The following is a 23036-nucleotide window of genomic DNA, read 5'->3' as shown; positions in this document are numbered from 1 at the left end:
GCGAATAACATAGTTTGGAAATAAAACTAGACCTGGTAGGTAGCGCTGCAATTCGTTTCTAGGTTTTTATAAGATATTGAAACCTCTAAAAACCGATGCGGTGCAGATGAAGTTGCGCGGGTCAGCTCGTATGAAATAATTGTATTATTTATATTCATGTTATTATAAAAGCCTATTATCTAAACAATTTCTGTAAAGATTATTGTTTATTGTTTATAAATTGCTACATGAGAAACACATACATAAGAAACATGACGCCCCGCCGGGGCATTGCAATAAAATTTGTAGAAATTATTTTTATTCGGTTTCATTACGTCGTAATAAAGAATCACAAATGAATACACCGTTCATTAGGTTTCTTTCATTTAGCTGTAGAGGTACCCAAATATCCCAAATATCCTTTTTTGTGTACCCAGTTTTTATCAAATGCGCTAAAACTATTTTGTGTGTAATTCTCAGTTCTTCAGCTACGTTGTATTTTTACCTTTTTTGTAGTATAATTTTGAAATGTATCGAATTTCTCAATAAGATTCACTCATCTTCACAATACGAAAAATAAATAAAAATCACACATTTTCCTAATTTGAATTTGTAATTATCTTCCTTAAAATTTAAACTTTTAATGATACCAAAACCAGCCAGATACAAATAGTATAGCCAAAGATATTATATTACAAGTTCATACGTAGGTACTATAATGCGGTAAGACTTTTTCCCCAACCTATTATATTATATTGAAATTGTTTAACTCGAGAAAAGTTTATGGTATTACTTAAATTTCATGTTTTGATCATTAAAGGAAAAGTTTTTTTTTAATAAAATCTGAACAGATTTCGAACCGTAACTGACGTCACCGCCTATATGGGATAGATCATAGTGGTCGCACTTCTGGTTGGTTAACGCAGAAGATGCTCCCCAGCCGCCACGATTGTTTATTATTTGAACTTGCGTTCCGAAGGAGATGGGCCCAGTAAGGTTGGGCAGTTTTTAAAAAATTTTCGCTCGCTTTTCTATATCGTATCCGTGGATGCCATGTAGTAGCTGGTTTCTCCATTCCATGATGCCAGGTCCAGCAGACACTTTCCAAAAACAACAAAAGACAAGAACAAAACAAAAGGCTAACAAGCTTTATTATTTATTTCAGTTGACTTAAGAGAAGTACCTACTTTTCTTTTTATCATGTTCCAAGTAGCGCTACAACATTTTCGGACTTATATATAACTTTTATTACACTTTGACTTTGACTTTAATGCGACGGTTTCAAAAAAGTATATCTCTTATATTTTTGTAGTACGTAACAGTTTAGGAACGCGCATTAGAGGAATGTCTCGTAATATTTTAGGGAAATAAATAAAAAAAAAAATGAGTAACGGAAATTCATTTTATTTTTTCTCACGAATTCTTGCCACAAGTTGTCATATTTTATCTTTGTTGCTCTTTGTGTTATTTTGTCGATTAACAGGCCAGCTTGTGAGTCTTGTATTTTCATTTTTCGTAGAGGTTTAATGGATTTAATGCTAATTTAAGGTTGTAAAAAAAAAAAAATGATAATTTTGTATCGGTCAAGTGTCATTTTAAGAGTTCCCTGAACATTATGTACCGGTGAATCGGTTAGACTTGGTTGAACGTTATCCTTCTCTAGGCAACACCTTTATCATTAGGATTAGTGTTCCGGCGCGACGACGACCTTTTAGGGGTATAACTACCACTACTCCCTAACGGGTTAGCCCTTCTTAGACTGCATCATCACTTACCATCAGGTAATATTACAATCAAGGGCTAACTTGTAGTGGAATTTAAAAAAAGGCATCATTCTAGGCGTTACCTGGGCTTAAGCAAAACGGCATTAGTGCTTCCAATTTAGTCTTTTTTAGTATATTGTAAAAGAATAAGGTAAATCCTCCATATATTTTAGCCTCTCATAACACCATCGTTGTGCAAAGAATTAATGGCTAAAGGATCATTTTTCGGCGTCCTTTGATAGACTGGCAGTAAAACCAAAGTTTTATTTTTGGGTTTCAAATCTATTGTGGCTACTGGAGGTGCCGTACCTAACAATCCCAGAACGCCGAAGTCGTATCTCAAACTGTTCTCAATCCTAGAGTTGGGTTGACGCAAACGCCTATGTGAAGATGGAATTGGGAAGTATAGATTCTCGGGTTGTATTACTGATTGGGTTGAAGTAAAACCAGTGTATTCCACGTTTTGGTTTTGACTATTCAGTATTTTGTCGAGACTCTCTTTTGTGATGTCCGAAACGGAGTCTCTTATTTCTGTAAATATTTTGTTGCACTGGCGGTTTGATCGACGCTTTGTTGGGTTGCACACCTGTAACACAAGTAACTCATCAATAGCCCGTAACAGTCGACTGCTGGACTGACGACTTCTCTGGCTCAAAGTCAAAGTCAAAAATATCTATATTCAAGTAGGCCCATAGGTGGCACGTTTGTTGCGTACATAAGAATTACACAAAAAAAAAGACATACGGTTTTCTAAAAGTGAAAGAAATGTTTAAATCGATCGAGCTAACTTTTTTACCATTAGAAAGCTTTTTGAACCCCCGTCGCATGAACGATGGATTGTTATAAGTTTGACCTGTGTGTATGTTTTGTGTGTGTGTGTGTGTGTGTGTGTGTGTGAAAGAGGTTGTGCGTGTGCGAATGCGTGTGCGTATGCGTGTGCTTGTGCGTGTACGAGTGCATGTGCGTATACGTGAACGAGTGGGTGTGCGTATACGAGAGCGAGTACGTGTGCATATACGATAGCGAATGTGTGCGTGTGCGTGTGCGTGAGTTTGAGCCCGTGCGGATGTTAATTTAACTGTTTGATAAAAATCAGTCCAAGTTGCCCACCAACACGAAATGGCGAATTCACGAAAATTTTGGGGACAAAGTTTGGGGTCCAGACTTATATATAGAGGTGACGTTCTAATAGTAGTACAGACTTGTCCTTCATCGAAAGAAGGAAAATTAAAAACGGTTCACCAGTTTTGTATTTATTCGAATACAAATAAACGAACAAAATTAACCTTTCCACTTCATAATATTTCTATGGATTCAATTATTTACTCACCACCAACATTGCGTCCAGAAGATTAAACAGTTTCCTCGGCGAATCGCATTGGTTCTCATAACGCGGTACGTTTAGGAAGGCACTATTAAACACAGCGTACAGGTACGACGATTTACCGTTACTGTACGCGCGAATTCTGTTTTTCATCTCGAAGTGTTTGATGAAACCGAACTGGTTTAGGAGACCAATCTTGTCCAAGACACACGATGAAGAAGGCTTGAGGTCTTCACACTGGAATAAAAAATTTAACACCCTATTGGTATAGTGAAAGCGTTGATAGTGAGTAAGGCTTCGGATTCTCTTAGGGGGTACCGAGTTCGAAAGCCGGCACGTGTATTTTAAGCAACTAAATGTTAATTGCAACACTGTAAAGGTAAACATCGTGAGTCTACCAATCCGCATTTGGCATAAACCCTTTTCATTCCGAGAGGAGACCCGTGGCCTGTAATGTGGCCCGGTAATGGGTCGATATGATGACAATGATATATGACAACGAATAGGTCACCATCATCACATCAACTCGTTACCGTCCACTACAGAGCACGGGTCTCCTCCAACAACGAGAAAGGGGGACCACCACGCTGACCCAGTGCGGATTGGTGGACTCCACACACCTTTTGAAAACATTATGTAGATATATACGCATAGTTTCTAAGGGGACGCATAGTTTCTATGGGGATGGATAATTATGTTGGAAAAATATTTGTAACTTTTTATTTAGAACAATAAATTAAAAAAAAAAAAAAAAAAAAAAAAAAGATCTCTCAGGCAGGTTTCCTCAAGAATATTTCTCATAACTTAGAAAAGTTAGAGGTGCGTGCTGGGATTCGCACTCGGCCTCTGGAAAGAGTAGTCGAACTCTTAGCCAATGCGCTATCACCGCTTCAGTGACGGTCGATTGGCGCAGTTTGTAGCGATCCTGCTTTCTGAGTCCAAGGCCGTGGGTTCGATTCCCACAAACGGAAAATGTTGTGATGAAGATAAAAGTTTTTTAGTGTCTGGGTGTTTATCTGTATATTATAAGTATACAGTAGTATTTCTTTGTATTTTGTTTTTGTGTGTGCAATAAAGAATTTAATATATATAATATGATATAGTGTATGTATGTTCTTTTGTATGTTTATATATATATCTTAATATATATAAATCTCCTGTCACGATGTTTGTCCGCGATGGACTCCTAAACTACTTAACCGATTTTAAATTAAATTGGCACACCGTGAGCAGTCTGGTCCAACTTAAGAGATAGCATAGCTTAGATCTTTAATTATAGTCGCAATTTCAAATTTATTGCAAATTATTTGTCTATAATTAATTGACAGTCACATGTTATATATATATATATATATATACTACTATGGCTATGATATAATATGAGGCTTAGCGATATCGAATACATTAAAAACAAAATCTAACGCAGAAGAAGTCGCGGGCAACAGCTAGTATATTATATATATTTATATGTATGTATATATTATAATTATATGTATTTAACATAATTGTATCACTGGTTGCACTATCCCGTTTCCCCTAACCTAATTCTCTACCATAAAGGGTTGTCTGGAGGAGATCGCTTAAAGCGATAAGACCGCCTTTCCGCATCTTATAAATATATTTTTTATTGTTTTGTTATGTCTTGTTTTCGCTTTTAATTTGTGCAATAAAGACTTTATCTATCTATCTATCTATCTATAAGTATTATGTTTATATGTATATACTAGCTGTTGCCCGCGACTTCATCTGCTTTTGATTTTCTTTTTAAAGTATTCAGTATCATGTATACAAATGAGGGGTTTGCTGTCCGCTGATGATTTCTGTCCTCTATCTCTAACCACATTAATCAGATCTACACAAAGTTTGGGCAAAATTAAACACATATTATAACCTCTATAGTACAAAAATAATTATTTAAATCGGTTATAATTTGACGGAGTTATGGTGTAAAATCGTTAATTACTTTCATCCCCTCTCCCAAAGGAACCGAGCTTAATGTCGGGATAAAAAGTATCCCATATTACTTCTAACACTGCCAAAAATATGTGTACAAAGTTTCATGAGGATAGGTTAAGTAGTTTTTTCGTGAAAGCGTAACAAACAAACTTACATTGGCATTTATAATATTAACTAGGGATTATACATAAAAAATATTCATCAGTCATCTTAGTATCCAGATGTTCCTAGATGGCGATGTGTGTATTGTAGTAATATTATTATTTATTTATTTACTGAAAGGTACCTCTGCATTATTAGTTGAAACCTTAAACTCGGTATAATTGAAGTTTGTGAGCCTATGTCGTAAGTCCCATTTCAGTTTGAAGTCGCATTCGCACCTCCAGGTGGGATGAACGAAGTCGTCGATCTCTTCGCAGCAATCTAACGGGTCTTGATACTGTAACTAATAAGGTAATTCAAAAAAATTCCATAGACTTCAAAAATAAAAATAAAAACGTGTGTGTCTCGAGACGCCCGACAGAAATGATAACTTAAATGAATCTAAGTTGAACTACATATTGTATGATATTGAAATTGTTTAACTTGAGAAAAGCTTAGGGTATTCCTTAAATTTCATGTTTATTAATTTGATCATTAAAGGTAAAGTTCTTTATCAATAAAATATTTTGTTGATTATAAAATATATTTGATTATCAATAAAAACGCTGTGGGTTAGAGTGAGAGAGGAAGAGCCTTCCTACCGCTGCCGTATGCGTGAGAGAAAGAGAAGCCAGTCAGACTGCGCCGTAACCCGTTACATAACGACGCGGTTTCCACTCCCATAACAAGTTATCACTTCAGTAAACGCAAAACTATGAAAATATATTACCTATGATGTTAAGAGGAGATCAAGAAGCATAGGCTACAATAATTTTATTTAAGGGAAGCTGAAATCTCAACCAAAATGACCGCTTTTTTGTACATTGCTTTAGAAGCTGTTAACTTAAATACTACGTGAAATAAGAATTCTAAACTTCAATCTCGAATTTGTTAATTTGAATTTAGAACTTTTTAACTAGGAGTCGGGGTCAGACTCACCTCATCGTTTCCCTCTTCTTGATCTTCCACATTTGTTGAAGTGCTTAATACAGACGTGGTGCTTTCGGGTAACTGAAGTTAAGCAACGAAAGATAAATTATTGGGAGATTTTCTATCTACATTTACTTATTATATCGCGTGAAAGTTAACTAGGATTTCAATTATTAATATTAAAAGAGCGCCATAGACAATTCTGTTTCTCAGCATTGTCACTAGATGTCGCTCTGCTAGTTGGGAAAAAGACTTATCCTGCTATCCATTAAGGCACAGCCTAAACCACTAGATAAAGTTTAGTTTTTGTATCTTTATATTTATTTAGTAAATTATTTCTAACGCAAGGCGCCCCCTAAGCAAGTATTTCTAGAAATTCTTCCCCAAAAGGAACTCGGTTTTTTTTTAATGAAATAGCCTGATTTTTAACTTCGAAAATTTCATTTAAAAAACCATTTAATTTTCCATGACACTTAGTGTTCGGGTTTTCGGCTAAAATTATATTTCAGTTTTTGAAAGTTATACCTTCGAATGGATGAATAGGTAATGAAAACTTGTATGAAAGTCCTTCATTTTTCAAGTTATATCCATAAAACTTGGGATACTGGCTTTCTGTTAAAAATAAGGAATTAAAGGTTTCACAGTTTTTATAAAATCTTTCCTCAAATGGGTTTTCACCTCCGAACGATTTAAATAGGAAGCAAGTTTATTTCGGTCACTTCTTTTTCTCTGTAACTACCAGTCGAATGGAAAATATTTTTACTCTAGTTAACGAAATGTTTGTTTCTTTAATTAAAATCATAACGCCTAATGAGTCAGGCTGGCGATGCAACGCGGTAAGTCGTAGAAAGAAAATTTTTGTGCAACTCACCAAATGAAAGTTATATACTTGACCTTGAACCTCCCCATCTGTCCTTTTAGGCTTTATGTCCTGAAATATTGGATAGAAGCAAGCGTTACTTTGCGGAACTCCATGACATGTTATGAAAATTAAGCTTCATTTGCTGTACACCTCGAAAAGCAGGAGAATATGTATTCGGAGGAGAGAGGAGATGTTGACTTTACAATGAATAATTGTTATGTTACCTTATTATACATTGTAAAGTCAACATCTCCGAAGGATGCTCCGGTTTCGGAGCGAAACGTGCGTAGAGATACATTGCCGAAGATCTGTTTGGTGTGGAGTAAGGATTGAAGAAGTTATAAATTACACCATACAGATTCTCCGGCTTTTCGCGGAGTAATAGTACTTTGTGCTAGGGTGCAAAGGCGGCCGTATCACTAAAATTGATCTGTTAAAGGCAACCTAGCGTACGAAGCCGATAAAAGGTGAAGAGTGATTAGCTACACAATTCGCTAATACCTGAAAAAAAAACTAAAACCAGTAAGTTGAAGGGGAAAATAATTATCAAATTTTTTCACTTTGCATACAATATTTTATGGATATTTAAATATTTATTTTTTTGACTTTTGGTTACTCCATAAGTACCTTCAAATGTTGCTTAATCTTATTCTGTATTAACAAAGCTCTGTCAATAATAATTACCGGCATACGGGGTCCATTCCTGAATGAATGAGTGCTAAATGTTGACTCCCGATAAATATAGCGCAATTTCTCAGAAAAGCCGCACTCCCTGAGTAAACTCTCATTGAACATCTGCGGTAAATCGCAGCATCTGGATTTAAAGAACTGAAAAATGGCGTAGAGTAAAATAGGTTAAGCCTGAATTGCAAAAGAATAATTTAGAGCAAAAGAACCAAAACTTACGTTGGGTAAAAATCGCCTTTCCGACGGCATATTACTCATATTCCTGTAACGGCTGCAACAGATAAACGTAACTTATGACAGAATCTTCATCAACAATGAGAAGGCTTAGGGTTGTCCACCACGTTGGCCCAGAGCAGAGTGGTACACTCGACACGCCTCTGAGAACATTATGGAGAACTCTCAGGCATGCAGTTTTCATCAAGATATTTTAATTGATTAAAACGCACATAACTTATAAAAGTGTAAAGTGCCTGCTGGGATTCGAACTCGGCTTCCAAAAGTCAAGCCGAAGTCTTAATCAATAGGCTACCACCGCTTCCAACACAACATTTTTAAGCACTTAATACCTCAGAAATACCTCTTTTTATACTTTGGTTTTAATCCAGTTTAATGAAAAAATACAGGCTATACACTCACCTTTGAGAAAACATGTAATTGTTACCGGCCAAAGATGTGACAGAACCACAACCGTCATCTTGATTCCAAAACGTTGATGGGCATTCCTGAAAAAAATGTAATTCATCATATTATTATCAACCCCAGGAGGTCAACATGTGTCCTACATACCTGAACCATCCTATCCACAACACAATGCAGCAAACTTTGACCGGGGCAAGTGTTTACATATTTTTCCAGTCCTCTTGGCTCGTAGCATTTTTCCACCGCGCCTTCCGCACTGGCGTGCCATTCCACCGGAAGGAGCCCCTTGATAAAATCGGTGTAGTTGTCTTTGTCAGGCAATATGTCGGTGAAATTGAATTTCTTATTCAGACATTCCCATTTGCTGCACTGTGAATGCAAAAACAAACCATCAGCATTTTCAACTCATTACCGGCCTCGTATCAGTATGGGAAGGATGGTAGGCCGTAGGCCACTATGCTGGCCAAGTCCGTATTAGTAGACTTTACACGCCTTTGAAAAAGTTATGGAGAATTCTCAGCTACTCGTATGTAGGTTTCCTCATAATTTTTCCTTCACCGAAAAAGCGACCGATATTTTAATTGAATAAATTAAAAATGCATTAAGGAAATTAATGTTTGATATAAGTAAATTAAATTAGCCAAATATTCCATTGTAATGTTATGTCCTCCTCCTCATAAGATGTTTTGGATTAAAACAATTGTGCAGGTCAATACCCAACTAAACTTGACTCGAACGGCCTTTGAGTCATTGATATCACACTATCAGCTTATTTTTGTTTCCTCCTAAAGTTTCTGATAAGTAAAACCGATCCCACGGAAATAGTGCGCTCCCGAGGCTCTAATTGGCGGGTTATCTCAACACATCCTCTTAAAACTATATAACGAGATGGCCAGTGTTGTCAAAAACAGTCGTGTCCAGAAAGTGACGGAGTTAAGTAGTTTGCAGACATCAACTCATTTACTCTTCAAAAAGTGCCATGTTGTTCGCAAAACTTTCTGCCATTTTATATTTTGTCGTCATCATCGGCGCACCAAGTAAGTAAAAAATAATGTTATAAAATAAATTTCCTCAATGTAAACACCATGGGTTCCCTTAGGTACACTTTTTTAAGTAATAGGCGCGAAAAATTATAGGCTCGTTATAAAATCAGATGGCAGTGTAACTTTCAGAAACAATACAAGATATACGGCAAAATTAAATTTCTCCATCCGAGCAATACTATGAGAACATAGTAAGACTTTAAAATTGCGCAACCTACTTGGATAGAAACAGACGTTACTTTGCGGAAATCCAAGAATAAATTATGAAAATTAAGCTCAATTTGCTATAGTCCGCGAAAAGCACGAGAATCTGTATGGTGTAATTTATAATTTCTTCAATCCTCATACTCCACACCAAACAGATCTTCGGCAATGTATCACCCTCTTCGCACGTTTCACTGCAAAACCGGAACGTTAACAATTACAATGAAAAATTGTAAGTGACACTTACCAATTATTAATTGTAAATTCAGCATCTCATCAAGTTGCGGAGTAAAGCAATTTAAGCATAATTTTCATAATATAGCTGTTATACACTTTAAAGGTTGTATCAGGTCGCAACGGGAACCGTACCATACTTACCTCTCAAAAGTTTGTAGAATCTCACTTATATTTATTACTTATATCTAAAACTATTCCAAGTAACTACCTGAGTTATTAATTACTCGCTGTTGCCCGCGACTTCGTCTGCGTTTTTTTTTGTTTTTTGAGACACATGGACATTCAATTTAGGTTTAGTTGTACTGAAATTTTAAGTACATATAACATTCTTATAAAAAAAAAAACTATTCGCATAAACAATATCTGAAAAGAACTGTCTGACCAGTCTCAGCTCCTCCTATCACTTACAAAAAATAGCAATCGTTATAGGCTGAATCGAAATCGCATTGTTAGTTTATTTATATGCTAAACGTTAACGAAGAACATTTCTATCAATTTTAAATAGTCCTTGTGTAAAATCGTCAAACTTTTTCATCACCTTACCCAAAGGAACTTAGCATTATTTCAGAATAAATATATATCCTATGTTACCTCTATTACCTCCAAGAAAATGTTTTCAAAGTTTCATGATGATCGGTTCAGTAGTTTTTGCGTGAAAGCGTAACAAACAAACTTACATTCACATTTATAATATTAGTAAGTATAGGGATTAAAAGCAAAAATATTTAAAAACAAAAATTTTGTAAAACTGTCTCATAATAAGGAGACGAAACGTAAAACATGCGTTTTGATTCCTATTTCAATCATTTTGGTGCTGGTATTTTATTTAATTGATATGAACTTACATGCTCATACCTGAATTTATTTTTATTTATAACAAATACAATCTTCTGTAACGGTTGTAGCCCCGGTAGTCTTTTACAGAAAATTTTAGAACTTTTGTTTCGTTGTTTTTATGATGTAATTTCAATTTTGCACATTTACTTCGATCCTCATTGCATTTATCACATTTTTCTGTTTAGACGACCAATAAATCTGCACAATTCAATATATCTTCAACTACTAAAAAAATCTGTGACAACCCCATAGAGTTTTACTAGTTGTTTTAGTTTATAATAACTTATGCTACGAGTTAACGCTGTAAGATATGAATTTAAAGCTTTTGATTCTTGACATAACTGATTTCTGACGTCACCCGAACCCGGTCCTCAGCACGATCGGAACTTTTCAGCTACTGCCCGAAAAATTTAACGAAATTTGAATAATTTCACTTTCAAATTCAGCATTGTTAACGCTAAGCATTTTTTTTACAGTTTCCCAATGTCGCACAGTGTCTGCAGGACCTGACATCATGGATATCGCAGAAAGGTTAAACCGGCTACTAAATGGCCTCCGCGGATACGATCTAAATAACAATTATTTAAAACTGGCGAACATTACTGGGCCCATCTCCTTTGGAACGCAAGTTGAACAAATAAACAATCGTGGCGGCTGGGGAGCATCTTATGCGAAAACCGACCAGAATGGCAACCACTATGAGCTATCCAATATAGACGGTGACGTCAATTTCGGATCGAGAACTGTTCAGATAGGCAATAGCTATCATTAAGTTTGTACTTACATAGACATTGCCATATTTTATAGACCTTAGACTTAGGCTTTCCAATTATAACACGCCAATTCCAAAAAACTGCCCTAATATGTTCAGAAGTATAACTACTCTAATAATTTCAAGAAGTAACTGCCCTAATAATTTCAAGAAGTACTTTTTTTTTTTTTATTTGTGTAGTCTGGTTTATGTATTAGTATGTAGATATTCGTATGTATGTACTAAATAGTGTACCCCACCTATTTGTTTTCTTTTTAGTTTTCCTAATCCTAAGGTTGCCTGGCAGAGATCGCTACTTAGCGATAAGGCCGCCTTTTGTATCCTACTTCATTCTTCATGTGTTTGTTCTTTTTTTGTCTCGTTTTTCTGAGTGGTGTACAAATAAAGAGTATAAATAAATAAAAATAAAATAAATAAGAAGTTGGTAATAAGCAATCTGAAATATAAAAAAAAAAAAAAGTCGTTTTAAGTAGTTAGTTAGTTTGCATTTTAAGTGATGAATTATTTATTATTTTTGTAATAACTTTAATCTCTTTTAAAAATTTTTATGTAGCCCTATTTTTTAATATAAGTTTAGTAATTCGTGGACAATGATGTGGGTCTTGTGCTAATGCTATTTTATTTTTAGATGTCTTTTTTGTTATTTTTTGTGCATGACTGTCTGTTGTCCCTAATAAATAAATCTATATCAAAAAAAGTATATATTATTTTGCAGATATTAAAGAATTATATAAATTATTTCCAACGAAAACGCTTGCCGGGTGGCATTGCCGCACTTGTGACGTCATAGGCAAATTAGGGCTATTTGCGTTACTAAGTTCTTGTTTCATTCCATAGCTAAGGATTACTGCTTTTGGTACAATACTTTAGCGATTCTTTGCAACTGTCATCCTATTGTTTTTTCCTACTTTTGTTTATAAGGCCTGTTTTCATACACCGAGATCGAACTAAACACCGGTGCTCAAGCTCGGTCTTAAGAATAGTTTGATACTTGGGAACCCATTCTTAGCCTACTGTTATCTGTATTCGTAAAACTTTAAGCTGAAAATATAATATTAGGAAATTAATTCTAAAATCGTTGTTTAAATTGTATCATCATCCTCAACCTATGAATGTATCACTGCTGGGCAAAGGCAACATTCTTATAGACTTTGTAGTTTTACAGCTTTTGTGACAGCTCAAAGTATGTCAAAGTCAAAGTCAAAGTCAAAAATATCTTTATTCAAGTAGGCCCATGGGTGGCACTTTTGATGCGTACATAAGAATTACACGGTAGTGAGATGATGGCGATAACCACATTCGTACCTAAACTTAAAACTAAAGCTACGAGGGTTCCAAACGCGTCCTGGTCTAAGAAGAAGCCCACAACAAACTTAGCCGGGTGTTTTTTTTTTTTTTATCACCATCTCACAATGTAATTTTAAATTATTAAAAGAGCAACCTGGTTAAAGCAATTATTTACAACCAAGCTTTTTTATCGATTACGTAGTCCTTTATACTATAATAGAACTTTTCTAAAATGTGCCCAGCTCTGTAAACGTGTCCTGCTCGCAATTGGCGTGGCAATTAAATATTAACGTTAGGTAGTTGATTTGCTGAGAAAGGTTGTAGCTAAACGCTGCATCCCGTAGAACAGGATAAATTGAGGCTAATAGTTATTTGCAAACATTTTTTTTTTGAAATTACATATTTTCTCACCTTTAAAACCTTCCCTGGCCTTTCAACAATATATATGGACCTAAATTATCCAATTCGGTCCAGCTGTTCTTTAATTCTAGTGAGATTAAGGTTCAGCAATTCATATACGTGTAAATGAAAACCGAAATAATATTTCAAAGGTTTTAAAGGTACATTATACTGTCTCTGAGACTTATCTGTGAAACTGCAAACCTAATAGTTTTTGAGTAAACCACTGCCATAGTTTTTACAGAAAGAAATCCGTTAGGCCCTTAAATCACATGCAAAATTAAAATCATGTGACTCCTGTCACTTTATTAGGTTCTCGTCGTGTAGCATAGGTAGGTACTATGCGCGAGTTAATATTTTATCTTCAACAGGGTTGTCATAAGTAAACACAGAACGTTTTGAATTCGTTTGTATGAAAAAAAAAATATGCTCCTTTTGATTTATTGGTTTTTACAGGGTGAGTCCTTATAAAATATACTTATGCAGCCTTCAATATTATTTCGTAATTCTGTTACACATCGTATATAAGATATATATATGTATATATATAATATTTATAAAATATAGATTAATCTGTGTACTCACCACGCGAGAATTACTGAAATATCCCCGGAAGTCAGTGTACGCCCAAACCTTTAAAATAAAGAAATTATCTTATTTAGATTAAGATAATTTTATTTATTTATTTATTTATACACTTTATTTGTAAACTACAAATAGTAAAAAAAAAAACAATGCACACAACAAAAATAAACTTAAAAAGTAGGATACAAAGGGATAATATAAATAAGCGGATTATAACTATTGTAACGAGTCATTTTTAGACGGTGAGATTTTATTATTTATTTTGTGTTATGGCAATATTACGGTTGAGTTGAATAAGCAACAAGTATTCAAGATATAAAAAAAAAATCCTGTGCAATTTATTTACACACGGCAGAAGTGTAACTTCTGAAAAGTAGCCGACGAGAGATTGAGGTGGATGTAGAGTTTCAGAACTATTAGGATAAATGTAAGGTTTATTATTAAGTTTCCATGGTAACTATAATAGTTAAAAAAAATGTATAATGTTTAATATCTCACTCTGTCCTATACATATATGTGTTTGTTTCTTTATCTAGATAATATTCGGTTTACTTGGTAACTTAAATACGAAACAAAATGTGTGATGTATTCTATCTCATTCCCTCACATACATGTGTAGTGTATAAATCTGTTTCTTTCATGATCGTCAAGCATTGCGTTACATCGACTTTAAAATCACAACGGTTCTAATTTCCCTTCAATAATTATTATAACACAAAGCAATACAATATAACTCCGTAGTGCAGTGCGTGCACGGTTCTTTTTTAAGCTTTAGTTTTTGGCATAATTTCAAAATTAATTGATCAATAAGATGAAAATATTGACACAAATAAAAATTCATCAACATTCATCATCTTCAGGTGAAAACCTTCGCCTAAAAAGCTACAATACGTAGGGCATGCAAGGAACATGTCCTAAAAGTGCCGTCCTTCTACCAAACTGATACCTCACGCGCATTGAATCACACCGGCAACCACGCCCTTCAAACCGAACACAGTACTAATGCTGTTTAGCGGCAGAATTATGCATGATGGTAATACTTTCTCGGACGAGCGCTGTCAAAAAAGCTCTACTTTAGTCTGATTTTTAAATCCTTGGACTTCTGAATTTTCTTGGTGATACCAGATATAAAAAATCACTAAAAAGGTTATAAAAAATCACTAAAACAACAAATTAGGATGCCGAAATGGGTGCAACTAAACGCGGCCAAAGCCTGCCACCAGACCAGACCAGAGGAAATACGGAAAATGTAAATTCCTAAACTTCCGGTCAGCGACTGCACTATGTACGACTGTGTACGACTGTCATAGCACTGGGATGCTATGACAGTCGTACACGCTGTGACACACCACATTTAGTGGGCATTACGTTGAGTTCCGGTGTCCTCGTCGTTTAGATGTCTCTCATTTGTGTCTGGGTGTTTATATGTATATTATAAGTATTTATGTATACTATTCATAAAAATATTCATCAGTTATCTTAACCCATAACACAAGCTACGCTTACTTTGGGACTAGATGGCGGTGTGTGTATTGTCGTAGTATATTTATTATTTATTATCTTGTGGGGAAATAGAACAAATGTACAGGACCTATTTATATTATTAAAAAAAATGCATACAAATAATAGTTAATATAAATAAGATAGACCCATGCCAACCTTAATTCAAAAAATTTAACATCCTAAGTCGTCCGTCCATATTATATCTATGAAATCTGCAAATTTGTGGAGAAAAATATACAATTTCATACCAAAATTAAAGGAAAATAATGCGTTTTCCGGAAAAAAAAACCATCAAAAATATTTAACCTTCTGCCACATTTTATTAGGAACACTGAAAATAACAATGAATTTAATAAAGTATTAAAAAACTACCTCATAGTACAATGCTTTTATTCTGTAAATGATTGTTTTTTATTTTGTGCATCCCCAATAAAATCGGTATCCCTACTATACGATATCTTACTTATATTTTTAAAATTCATAAAATTATTTGATATAAAAAGAAAATAGTGATTTCAAAAAAAGTTCCTTGTGGGCTCTAAGACGGGCGCGTTTGGAACCGTCCTTGCTTTAGTTTTAAGTTAAAGAATGTAGTTATCACCATCACTTAAAATGTATGATAACATATTATAATTGTATGAACGTCTCATAATTGCCTGTGATAAGGTCTAAAAGGTCTACATATTTTTTTAATTTGAACGTTGGATGCGTTAAGAAATTCCTTAGTAGCTTAAAATAAACAGAACCTAGGATCGCCCACATAAAATACCACAGCGCATCCCACTGCGCCTGGGGGGTCGATAAAGCAGCATATTGAAAACAACTTTGTTTATAATGATTACACAATAGTAATTATTATAAACAAACTTGTTAGATGAATTGGCTGAAACACCATCTTACGACCCTAAATAAGATGTTCACTTCCGTAAAGTCGTGACATTAAACAAGAAATGCTAATGAGTCCTACTAATTGTTTGTAAACAGTTCCCACATTTATAATGTAGGTACTTAAGTAGTATAAAATTCCAATAATTATGTAGCGTAAGATAATTATTGTTTTTTAAAAGGAAAGCTCAACGATCATCATCAAAGTCAAATTAAAATTGACCTAGTGTCAGTCGTTTAGAGTGGCAAATCATGTACTTCTAATTTTTGTCATGCAAACGTTATGTCAAAAGTCCGTGCTAAAAAAATGTAGGCAAATTTGAGCTTTAAGTACAAATAAGACCGCTTTTATATAACTAAAAGTTTTTCTAAACTGTAACTCAAAGTATCTGTACATTGTCTAGGTATGCAGAAAACGAAATGCATTATTTCTCCAAATAATGCTCAAGTTCTCGCTTAGAACTGAGTAATACCGCGCGCTATTCACTGGTCTTGTCTTGAGTAAAGTTTATTTATTGAATATTATGTACGTTACAGTCCTCTATTCCAAACATATTTCTTATTTCGAGACTTATGATTGCTGATCAAACAATCAATTCTACCAATGTTTACGTAAGCATGGGAGGGAGGGGTAAGGCTTACTTTTGCTGACGAGGGGGAATGGTGGGTTAATAATTGCAAAAATGCTTAGGGGGCCGGGGGGTCCATAAGCGTCCTGACCTAATGAATAATTATTAAGATCATTGTAAAGTCAACATCTCCTGAGGATGCTTCAGTTTCGGAGCGAAACGTGGGTAGGTACCCTCTACGCCGAGGATCTGTTTGGTGTGGAGTATACGGATTGAATTAATTATAAATTACACCATACAGATTCTGCTGCTGTTCGCGGAGTATTATCAAATTAAGTTTAATTTTGATAATGCACATGTGGAAGTCATCCAAATAATATCAAAATAATATATGTGTAATAAACGGGGTTAAACTTCTCCTATTCCATGTTCTCGTGTGGACAAGTTAATTATATTCCATATCAGGGGATATAATCCGGGGATTTATTTTTTGTCTCCTGCCTGTGCTAGCCCTGCTGCAGGAGAAGTTTACCCCCTTTTATTATATACATATATTATTTTGATATTATTTCCACTTGTGCGCCAGTGCTCTGAGCGTTGATAAAACTGTGGGAGAAGATACATTTATATCCTTTACCCGGTGAAAGAATTATGTTCTGCCCATGTTAGCCGTGCTAGAGGACTTATCAATTTTATACATTTAAAATGCATATAAAAATTTCGGAACTGACAGGATTAGTATAGGCGTTTATATCAGAAATTGGAAGAATATTGAAATCGAGTTCTGGGATCAACTTGTATATGCCTATGCGCCGCTTGTCAACTGGCGGTGGGATTGCATATGACGCGGTATCTCGACCTGCTGGCCGCGTATTTGTATACCCGCTTAGATTTTAAAATTTTGTATAACATTAGAGGATTGTGCAATGTCCATACAAACTCAATGGAGTTTCAGGACATCAAGTCACCTATGAATACATATCTACTTATGATTGTAAGAAATAAATAAATCAGTGTTATAGCGATTGTAGCGCCATCTATAGTCGTAAAAATGTAATAGGCCCGTTTTGACATTTGTCATCGCGACGTAACTAGTTATGAAACCATGAGACTCGGGACTCGATACTCACGATAAATCAATTCAAGTTTGTATCAGTACTTGATTGATATAATTATGTATTGTAAAGTGTTCGTTAATTCAAAGTATTCCTTTAACTTCACAACCAATACGCGTGAGTGGCTGTTGATTTTACGTCCACTTTTGTTGAAACATGTTGAAACAGAGTTAGTACTAGATATATAACAACAAACACAAAAATCGAGTCAAATCACTATGTTTAAATTAATGTCCAAAATAGAAGAGCCATAGTTAACGTAATAGTAAACAATATATATCAAACTTAAACGAGCGCACAGTCAACTTTACAAGATGAGGAACGAAAAACTGCGCAGTGCGCGCGGGGACGCTTCAGTCATGTGCCGCTTGGTCAGATACATCAACTCAGACTCATTATTTAGAACCCATTTTGAGAACCAAGCTCATTCTTTGCAGTAAAGATTTAACTACACAATATTTAATTTCGATATTCAGTAAAAAAATGGTTACAGCTCTATGATAAAAAAAAAAGACTGAGAACTAACTGTTTTCGAAACGTTTCGCAACAATTATAAATTGCATGCTACTATGAAGTAAGCGCAAAAAGAATACTCGCGATATATTCTTTCATATTATTTAACGTCCCAAAAAAATTTACGTATTTTTTAAAACACTGTATGTAATTGATTTTTATTTTAATGTTTCTTTCAGTTTCGTTCCAAGTTACATTCTATGGTCTTGCACAAATGTCAAAACGGGCCTATTACATTTTTAGGACTATAGTAGGAAACATTGCAGTTTCAATCTACTTTTTCAAAGGTGCATATTACAATGACACACGTTTGAAACAATAGATAACCCATTGCTTCCTTTTATAATTTTATAATTTTTATTAGTGTTTTTACCAATACGTCCAATTATTTACTATTGCCATAACAAGAAATGCCACCATGACGACGCGCGAGGCTGTCTGCCATTGGTGGAATCATCACCATAAAACCATTATGGGCCCACTACAGGGCCCAGGTCTCCTGTTAGAATTCCTCCCAGTTTAGGCCTTTATAGCCCACCAAGTTGACTTTACACGCCCTGGAGATCATCATGAAAAACTCTGCAGGTTTCCTCACAATGTTTCCCTTCAACGTTAAAATACGTATATAAGTACGTTATATATTTATATAGGTAATTATGTTATATATTTACATGTTTATATATGTTGTATATGATTGTTAGTAGTTTACATTAATTATGGGTAATTTCATGTATGTTTATATTTTATTTGTATTTATATGTAATATATTTATATATATATATATATATATATATATATATTTTATTTATATATTTGTATAATTTTAAATCTTATTTATTGCACCACCTAACTATTTACTATGTTTTTTCCTTTTACGCGATTGGTTGCCTGGAAGAAATCGCTATGTAGCGATAAGGCCAAATTGTACTCTCTTGATATGTATTTATATCTCTGTAACTACATTTTTTCTTTGGTGTACAATAAAAGTGTATTCATTCATTCATTCATTCATACGTAATTTTCAAAACGTACATAACTCCGAAAGCATAGATGTGCGTGCCGGGGTTCGGAATACCCTAGGCTGTCACCGCTTTATCCCAAATGGTTGAATATTACGATTATGGCACCCCACACACACGTCAATATTATTGACAATAGGCGCTTTAGGCGAAGTTAAATAATAGTTAAATTACTCCAACATAAAGACAAAAGCGATTATGAAATAAAAACTAATATTTAGATTATTATTACTATGAGAAATCGTCGATTTCGTTCAATATGAAATAAGAAATAGGGTCTTTTCGCCTTTTCGCGTCCGACGCCCAATTCGCGTCCAAACGACGGTACACTGTTATACAACAGTGAAAAATAACAATACCGACACACCAATCTAAACAAGAGCGCTTCTATTGATGTTCGGACCTATGACAGGTACTCACACACAAACAAAAGATCTGTGCGTGCAATCCAAATTTAATGAAAAATAAACTAATCTTGCGTGTGCAACCAACAAGTGCTGACGCGCGAATCTGTTGTAAAAAAAATAGTGAGCAGCTGTACTTTTCACGGTAAGTATTTAAGGTGTTTATGTGAAATTTAGAATACTTTGTTATCCCTAGACCTTAATTGTGAACCACACTATAGGAATAACGATGTTTGTGCTTATATTTTTCTACTGACAGTTTTATATAAGGTGGACGCGAACTGGTACATAAAATTTATAAAAAAACCACTTTTCGTCCGCTGTGGACGCAGATTACTCTAACTATTTCTCAGTAAGATGTTTAATTAAATACGATAACATGGTAAAAACAATATAAACTTCCTATAAATTTTAACAACATTAACATGCATAATATGATGGCCGATTTGCGTCCATATTATTAAAAATATAAAAAAAGATAATGAATGTCAAAAATCAGACTTGGACGCACAGTTTTCCTACATAAGAAACCCTATAACATTTTGCGTCCATCTTTTTATCACACGAAAATAATAGAGTAAAATTTATATAATTTTATTTAAATATACTCTTTATAACCTACCTAACCTAAAAATATACAATTATTATACGAAAATTATTTTATGTATTTGCCAATATTTGAATTTTGTTCCATTTTTAGGGTTCCTTACCCAAAGGGTAAAAACAGGAACCCAGTACTAAGACTTCGCTGTTCGTCTGTCACCAGGCTGTAGCTCATTAATCGTGATAGTAAGACAGTTGAAATTTTCATGGATGATGTATTTCTATTGCCGCTATAACAATAAATATTAAAAAATAAAATAAAACACGGAACGCGCGAGTCCGATTCGCACTTGGCCAATTTTAAAGGCTTTGTACCGAAATGGTAAAATAGAATCGTATAAAGCCATCGACATGATATTCGAAATAATAGTGAATCTATTAATGGAGTTAGTTGGAGGAGAAAAAAAAAAATATCCTGAAATGCAATTTATGTTAACTTTTATGATATCAGCAATTAGGTATTCAATAAATGTTTTGATTAAAATCACAAGCTTCCCTTTTTATTTCCTATTTCCCTTCCTAATTATTTCTAAACAGGTGGACGCCAATTGGTCCACAGGCGGACGCAATCTGGATTTTGTGGACGCAAAATGGGAAAATCGCCTGTTTCAGCTATTTGTACCTGTGTAGAATAAAACATCAGATGCGTTGTTCAAAACTGTGCATTAAACTTGACAAGACTATATATACATTACAACCATATTTGATTAAAAACTACCGCACGGACATTTTTTTTTTCACGTTCAAACCTAACAACTCCACTAAGTAGACGCAAACAGGCGAAATGACCCTAATGTTTCTTTTATACGCAAAAATTTACGTAGGTTTACAAAAGTATAATAAAAAAATCAGTGGATTTATGTTTGTTAAGCATTGCATTTATTTATTTATTAAGAGCACTTAAGAACAATATGTAAGATACTACGTTTTTAGATATAGTATACGACACACACAAAATAACATAGACTAATATGCACGTCATTTAAATGTGCACATACATAACGTAGCATTCACAAAGCGTCAAATTAAAACGTTACTTAGTTATGATATTAACGTTTAAACTTTCTTAGATAAAATCAAACTTATGGAGAAAACTTATGGAGAAATTTACTTAGACAAAATCAAACTTACCGTTTGCAAAAACAAAATGGCGCACAGAAGCTTCATGCTCGACCCGGCGGATAAACATCAACTAAGCGTAAAATAGATAAAGACAGACACATTGATCTCGCATACCTACTAACACTTAGGTCAACTGATAAACTAGCAAACTCCTTCGTTGGAGGTTGAGTAATAAGTTATTGCTTGACGCCATATTTGTTTTTGAATTCATCGTTCGTTTTCTTACTGTTGTTTATATTTTTATGCTTTTTTATAGTGTCTTGTGGTGTTGGCCTTTTCGAGGCATTACTTTTTAATTGTTTACGAAATCTAAGTGGTTCAAACAAAGCGCTGGTCGAATGATCGCAATGTCTGGGTGTTTATCTGAATGTTATAAGTATTTATGTATATAATTCATCTCTCAGTTATCTTGGTAGCCATAAAACAAACTGCGCTTACTTTGGGGCTAGATAGCGATATGAGTATTGTTGTAGTATATTTATTTATTTATTTAAACAACTTTATTGCATAATAAAGGAAACACACACAGGAACACTTACATTAACATAAATTATATGCAAAAGGCGGCCTTATCACTAAAAGTGATCTCTTCCAGGCTACCTTAACTAATGGAATAAGGCAATGAGTCGAGAAATCGCAATTCTATATAAAAAAAATAATACACATAAATAATATAATAATTTATGTATTTATTTAGTTCTACAAATTTGATCGTCTGCAAGTTAACTACGATTCGTATGGAATCCAAAGAGGAAATAGTATCGCGCTAGATGGCGCTATTTCGAATATTTCTACTTATGTATAATTATTGAATAATTAGACATAAGTAGAAATCTCTAGGTCTTGGTATTTGATTACCGGATCGAGCAAAAAGTTGTGACCAGTGACGTGCCCAGAGCTTAAGATCGAGTTCGCATAAAGCAGAAAAGTAGCACAAAATGAAAAAAAACCTACTAAAAAACGAGTTACATAAAAATTGTAGGGTAGGCAATGCTCTAGTGCTTGAACCAACTTTAAGCGAGGATTAATGTGGCCCAAAAGTTGTATTTCAATCAGTTGTCTGGTCTTAGGGGTCCTGCTGCCATATCGCTTAAAACAGTATTATCTAAAAATGACATTTTATTTGACATACCTTATTGTCCGAAACAAGCATTTTAAACAAAAATTTTAAAGCATTTTAAATCTGCCAACTAATTTATGAACGAAAATAAAACCAAGAAATAATTCCTAATATAATTTATTGGAAAAATCCACAAATTAACAGTATTACATAATAGCTACGGAAAGCTGTATATATTATCATAAGTTATAATTCATAACATATTTTAGGTTTATGCTCAAAGAAAAATCTGCAAACAATTTCTTTTAAAATCATGAGTGTATACAACTTAAGAAGATAATAATTATAGCTTATCGAAGTTGATTTTGATAAACCGCAGAACTGAAATTGGACTGTGTTATCTGACATCAATTTAAGAGACGAAATTTCAAAAATAAATATTATGCAGTTATAATATAGGTAACGTACCTGCCGTAGCAAACATTGTGTTCAAAGGTCACTTTTGGTAGCTTACAGTGTAACTTTTGAGAGTCATACTAAATTTATAACGTTCTTTCCAAATTTCGTCGCTTAATTCTATATCACATAACTCAGTCCA

The 23036-nt window shown here is 34.2% G+C and overlaps 2 protein-coding genes across 3 annotated transcripts; one reads left to right on the top strand and one right to left on the bottom strand.

The window, feature by feature from the left end:
- Nucleotides 1-1367: 1367 nt before the first annotated feature.
- On the bottom strand, nucleotides 1368-21748 carry LOC120629928. 2 transcript variants are annotated; one of them, XM_039899016.1, is made up of 11 exons: nucleotides 21388-21748; nucleotides 13646-13693; nucleotides 8429-8650; nucleotides 8279-8364; nucleotides 7862-7913; nucleotides 7640-7783; nucleotides 6965-7024; nucleotides 6103-6174; nucleotides 5309-5461; nucleotides 3073-3303; nucleotides 1368-2328 (listed from the first exon to the last, which is right to left on the bottom strand). In XM_039899016.1, exons 1-11 carry the CDS (start codon nucleotides 21421-21423, stop codon nucleotides 1912-1914), a joined length of 1521 nt encoding a protein of 506 aa, XP_039754950.1. In that variant the 5' UTR covers nucleotides 21424-21748; the 3' UTR covers nucleotides 1368-1911. The 2 variants fall into 2 exon arrangements, with proteins under 2 accessions (XP_039754950.1, XP_039754949.1); XM_039899015.1 differs by having other exon boundaries at nucleotides 5309-5467; nucleotides 21388-21745.
- On the top strand, nucleotides 9206-11494 carry LOC120629929. The gene is made up of 2 exons (XM_039899017.1): nucleotides 9206-9318; nucleotides 11079-11494. Exons 1-2 carry the CDS (start codon nucleotides 9261-9263, stop codon nucleotides 11372-11374), a joined length of 354 nt encoding a protein of 117 aa, XP_039754951.1. The 5' UTR covers nucleotides 9206-9260; the 3' UTR covers nucleotides 11375-11494.
- Nucleotides 21749-23036: the final 1288 nt, after the last annotated feature.

The sequence above is a fragment of the Pararge aegeria genome, chromosome 15 (genome assembly GCF_905163445.1).
Source record: "Pararge aegeria chromosome 15, ilParAegt1.1, whole genome shotgun sequence".
In the NCBI taxonomy this organism is placed as follows: domain Eukaryota; kingdom Metazoa; phylum Arthropoda; class Insecta; order Lepidoptera; family Nymphalidae; genus Pararge; species Pararge aegeria.
This window is presented reverse-complemented; position numbering and strand designations above follow the sequence as displayed.

Excerpts from the sequence above, each read along its gene's own strand:
- LOC120629929 (XM_039899017.1), top strand. The coding sequence starts at position 9,261 with ATGTTGTTCGCAAAACTTTCTGCCATTTTATATTTTGTCGTCATCATC. Across the intron at positions 9,319-11,078 it reads CGTCATCATCGGCGCACCAA|TTTCCCAATGTCGCACAGTG; the intron begins GTAAGTAAAAAA and ends TTTTTTTTACAG.
- LOC120629928 (XM_039899015.1), bottom strand. The coding sequence starts at position 21,423 with ATGAAGCTTCTGTGCGCCATTTTGTTTTTGCAAACG. Across the intron at positions 6,175-6,964 it reads AAGTATATAACTTTCATTTG|TTACCCGAAAGCACCACGTC; the intron begins GTGAGTTGCACA and ends GCTTAACTTCAG. Across the intron at positions 3,304-5,308 it reads TTTCAACTAATAATGCAGAG|TGTGAAGACCTCAAGCCTTC; the intron begins GTACCTTTCAGT and ends TTTTTATTCCAG.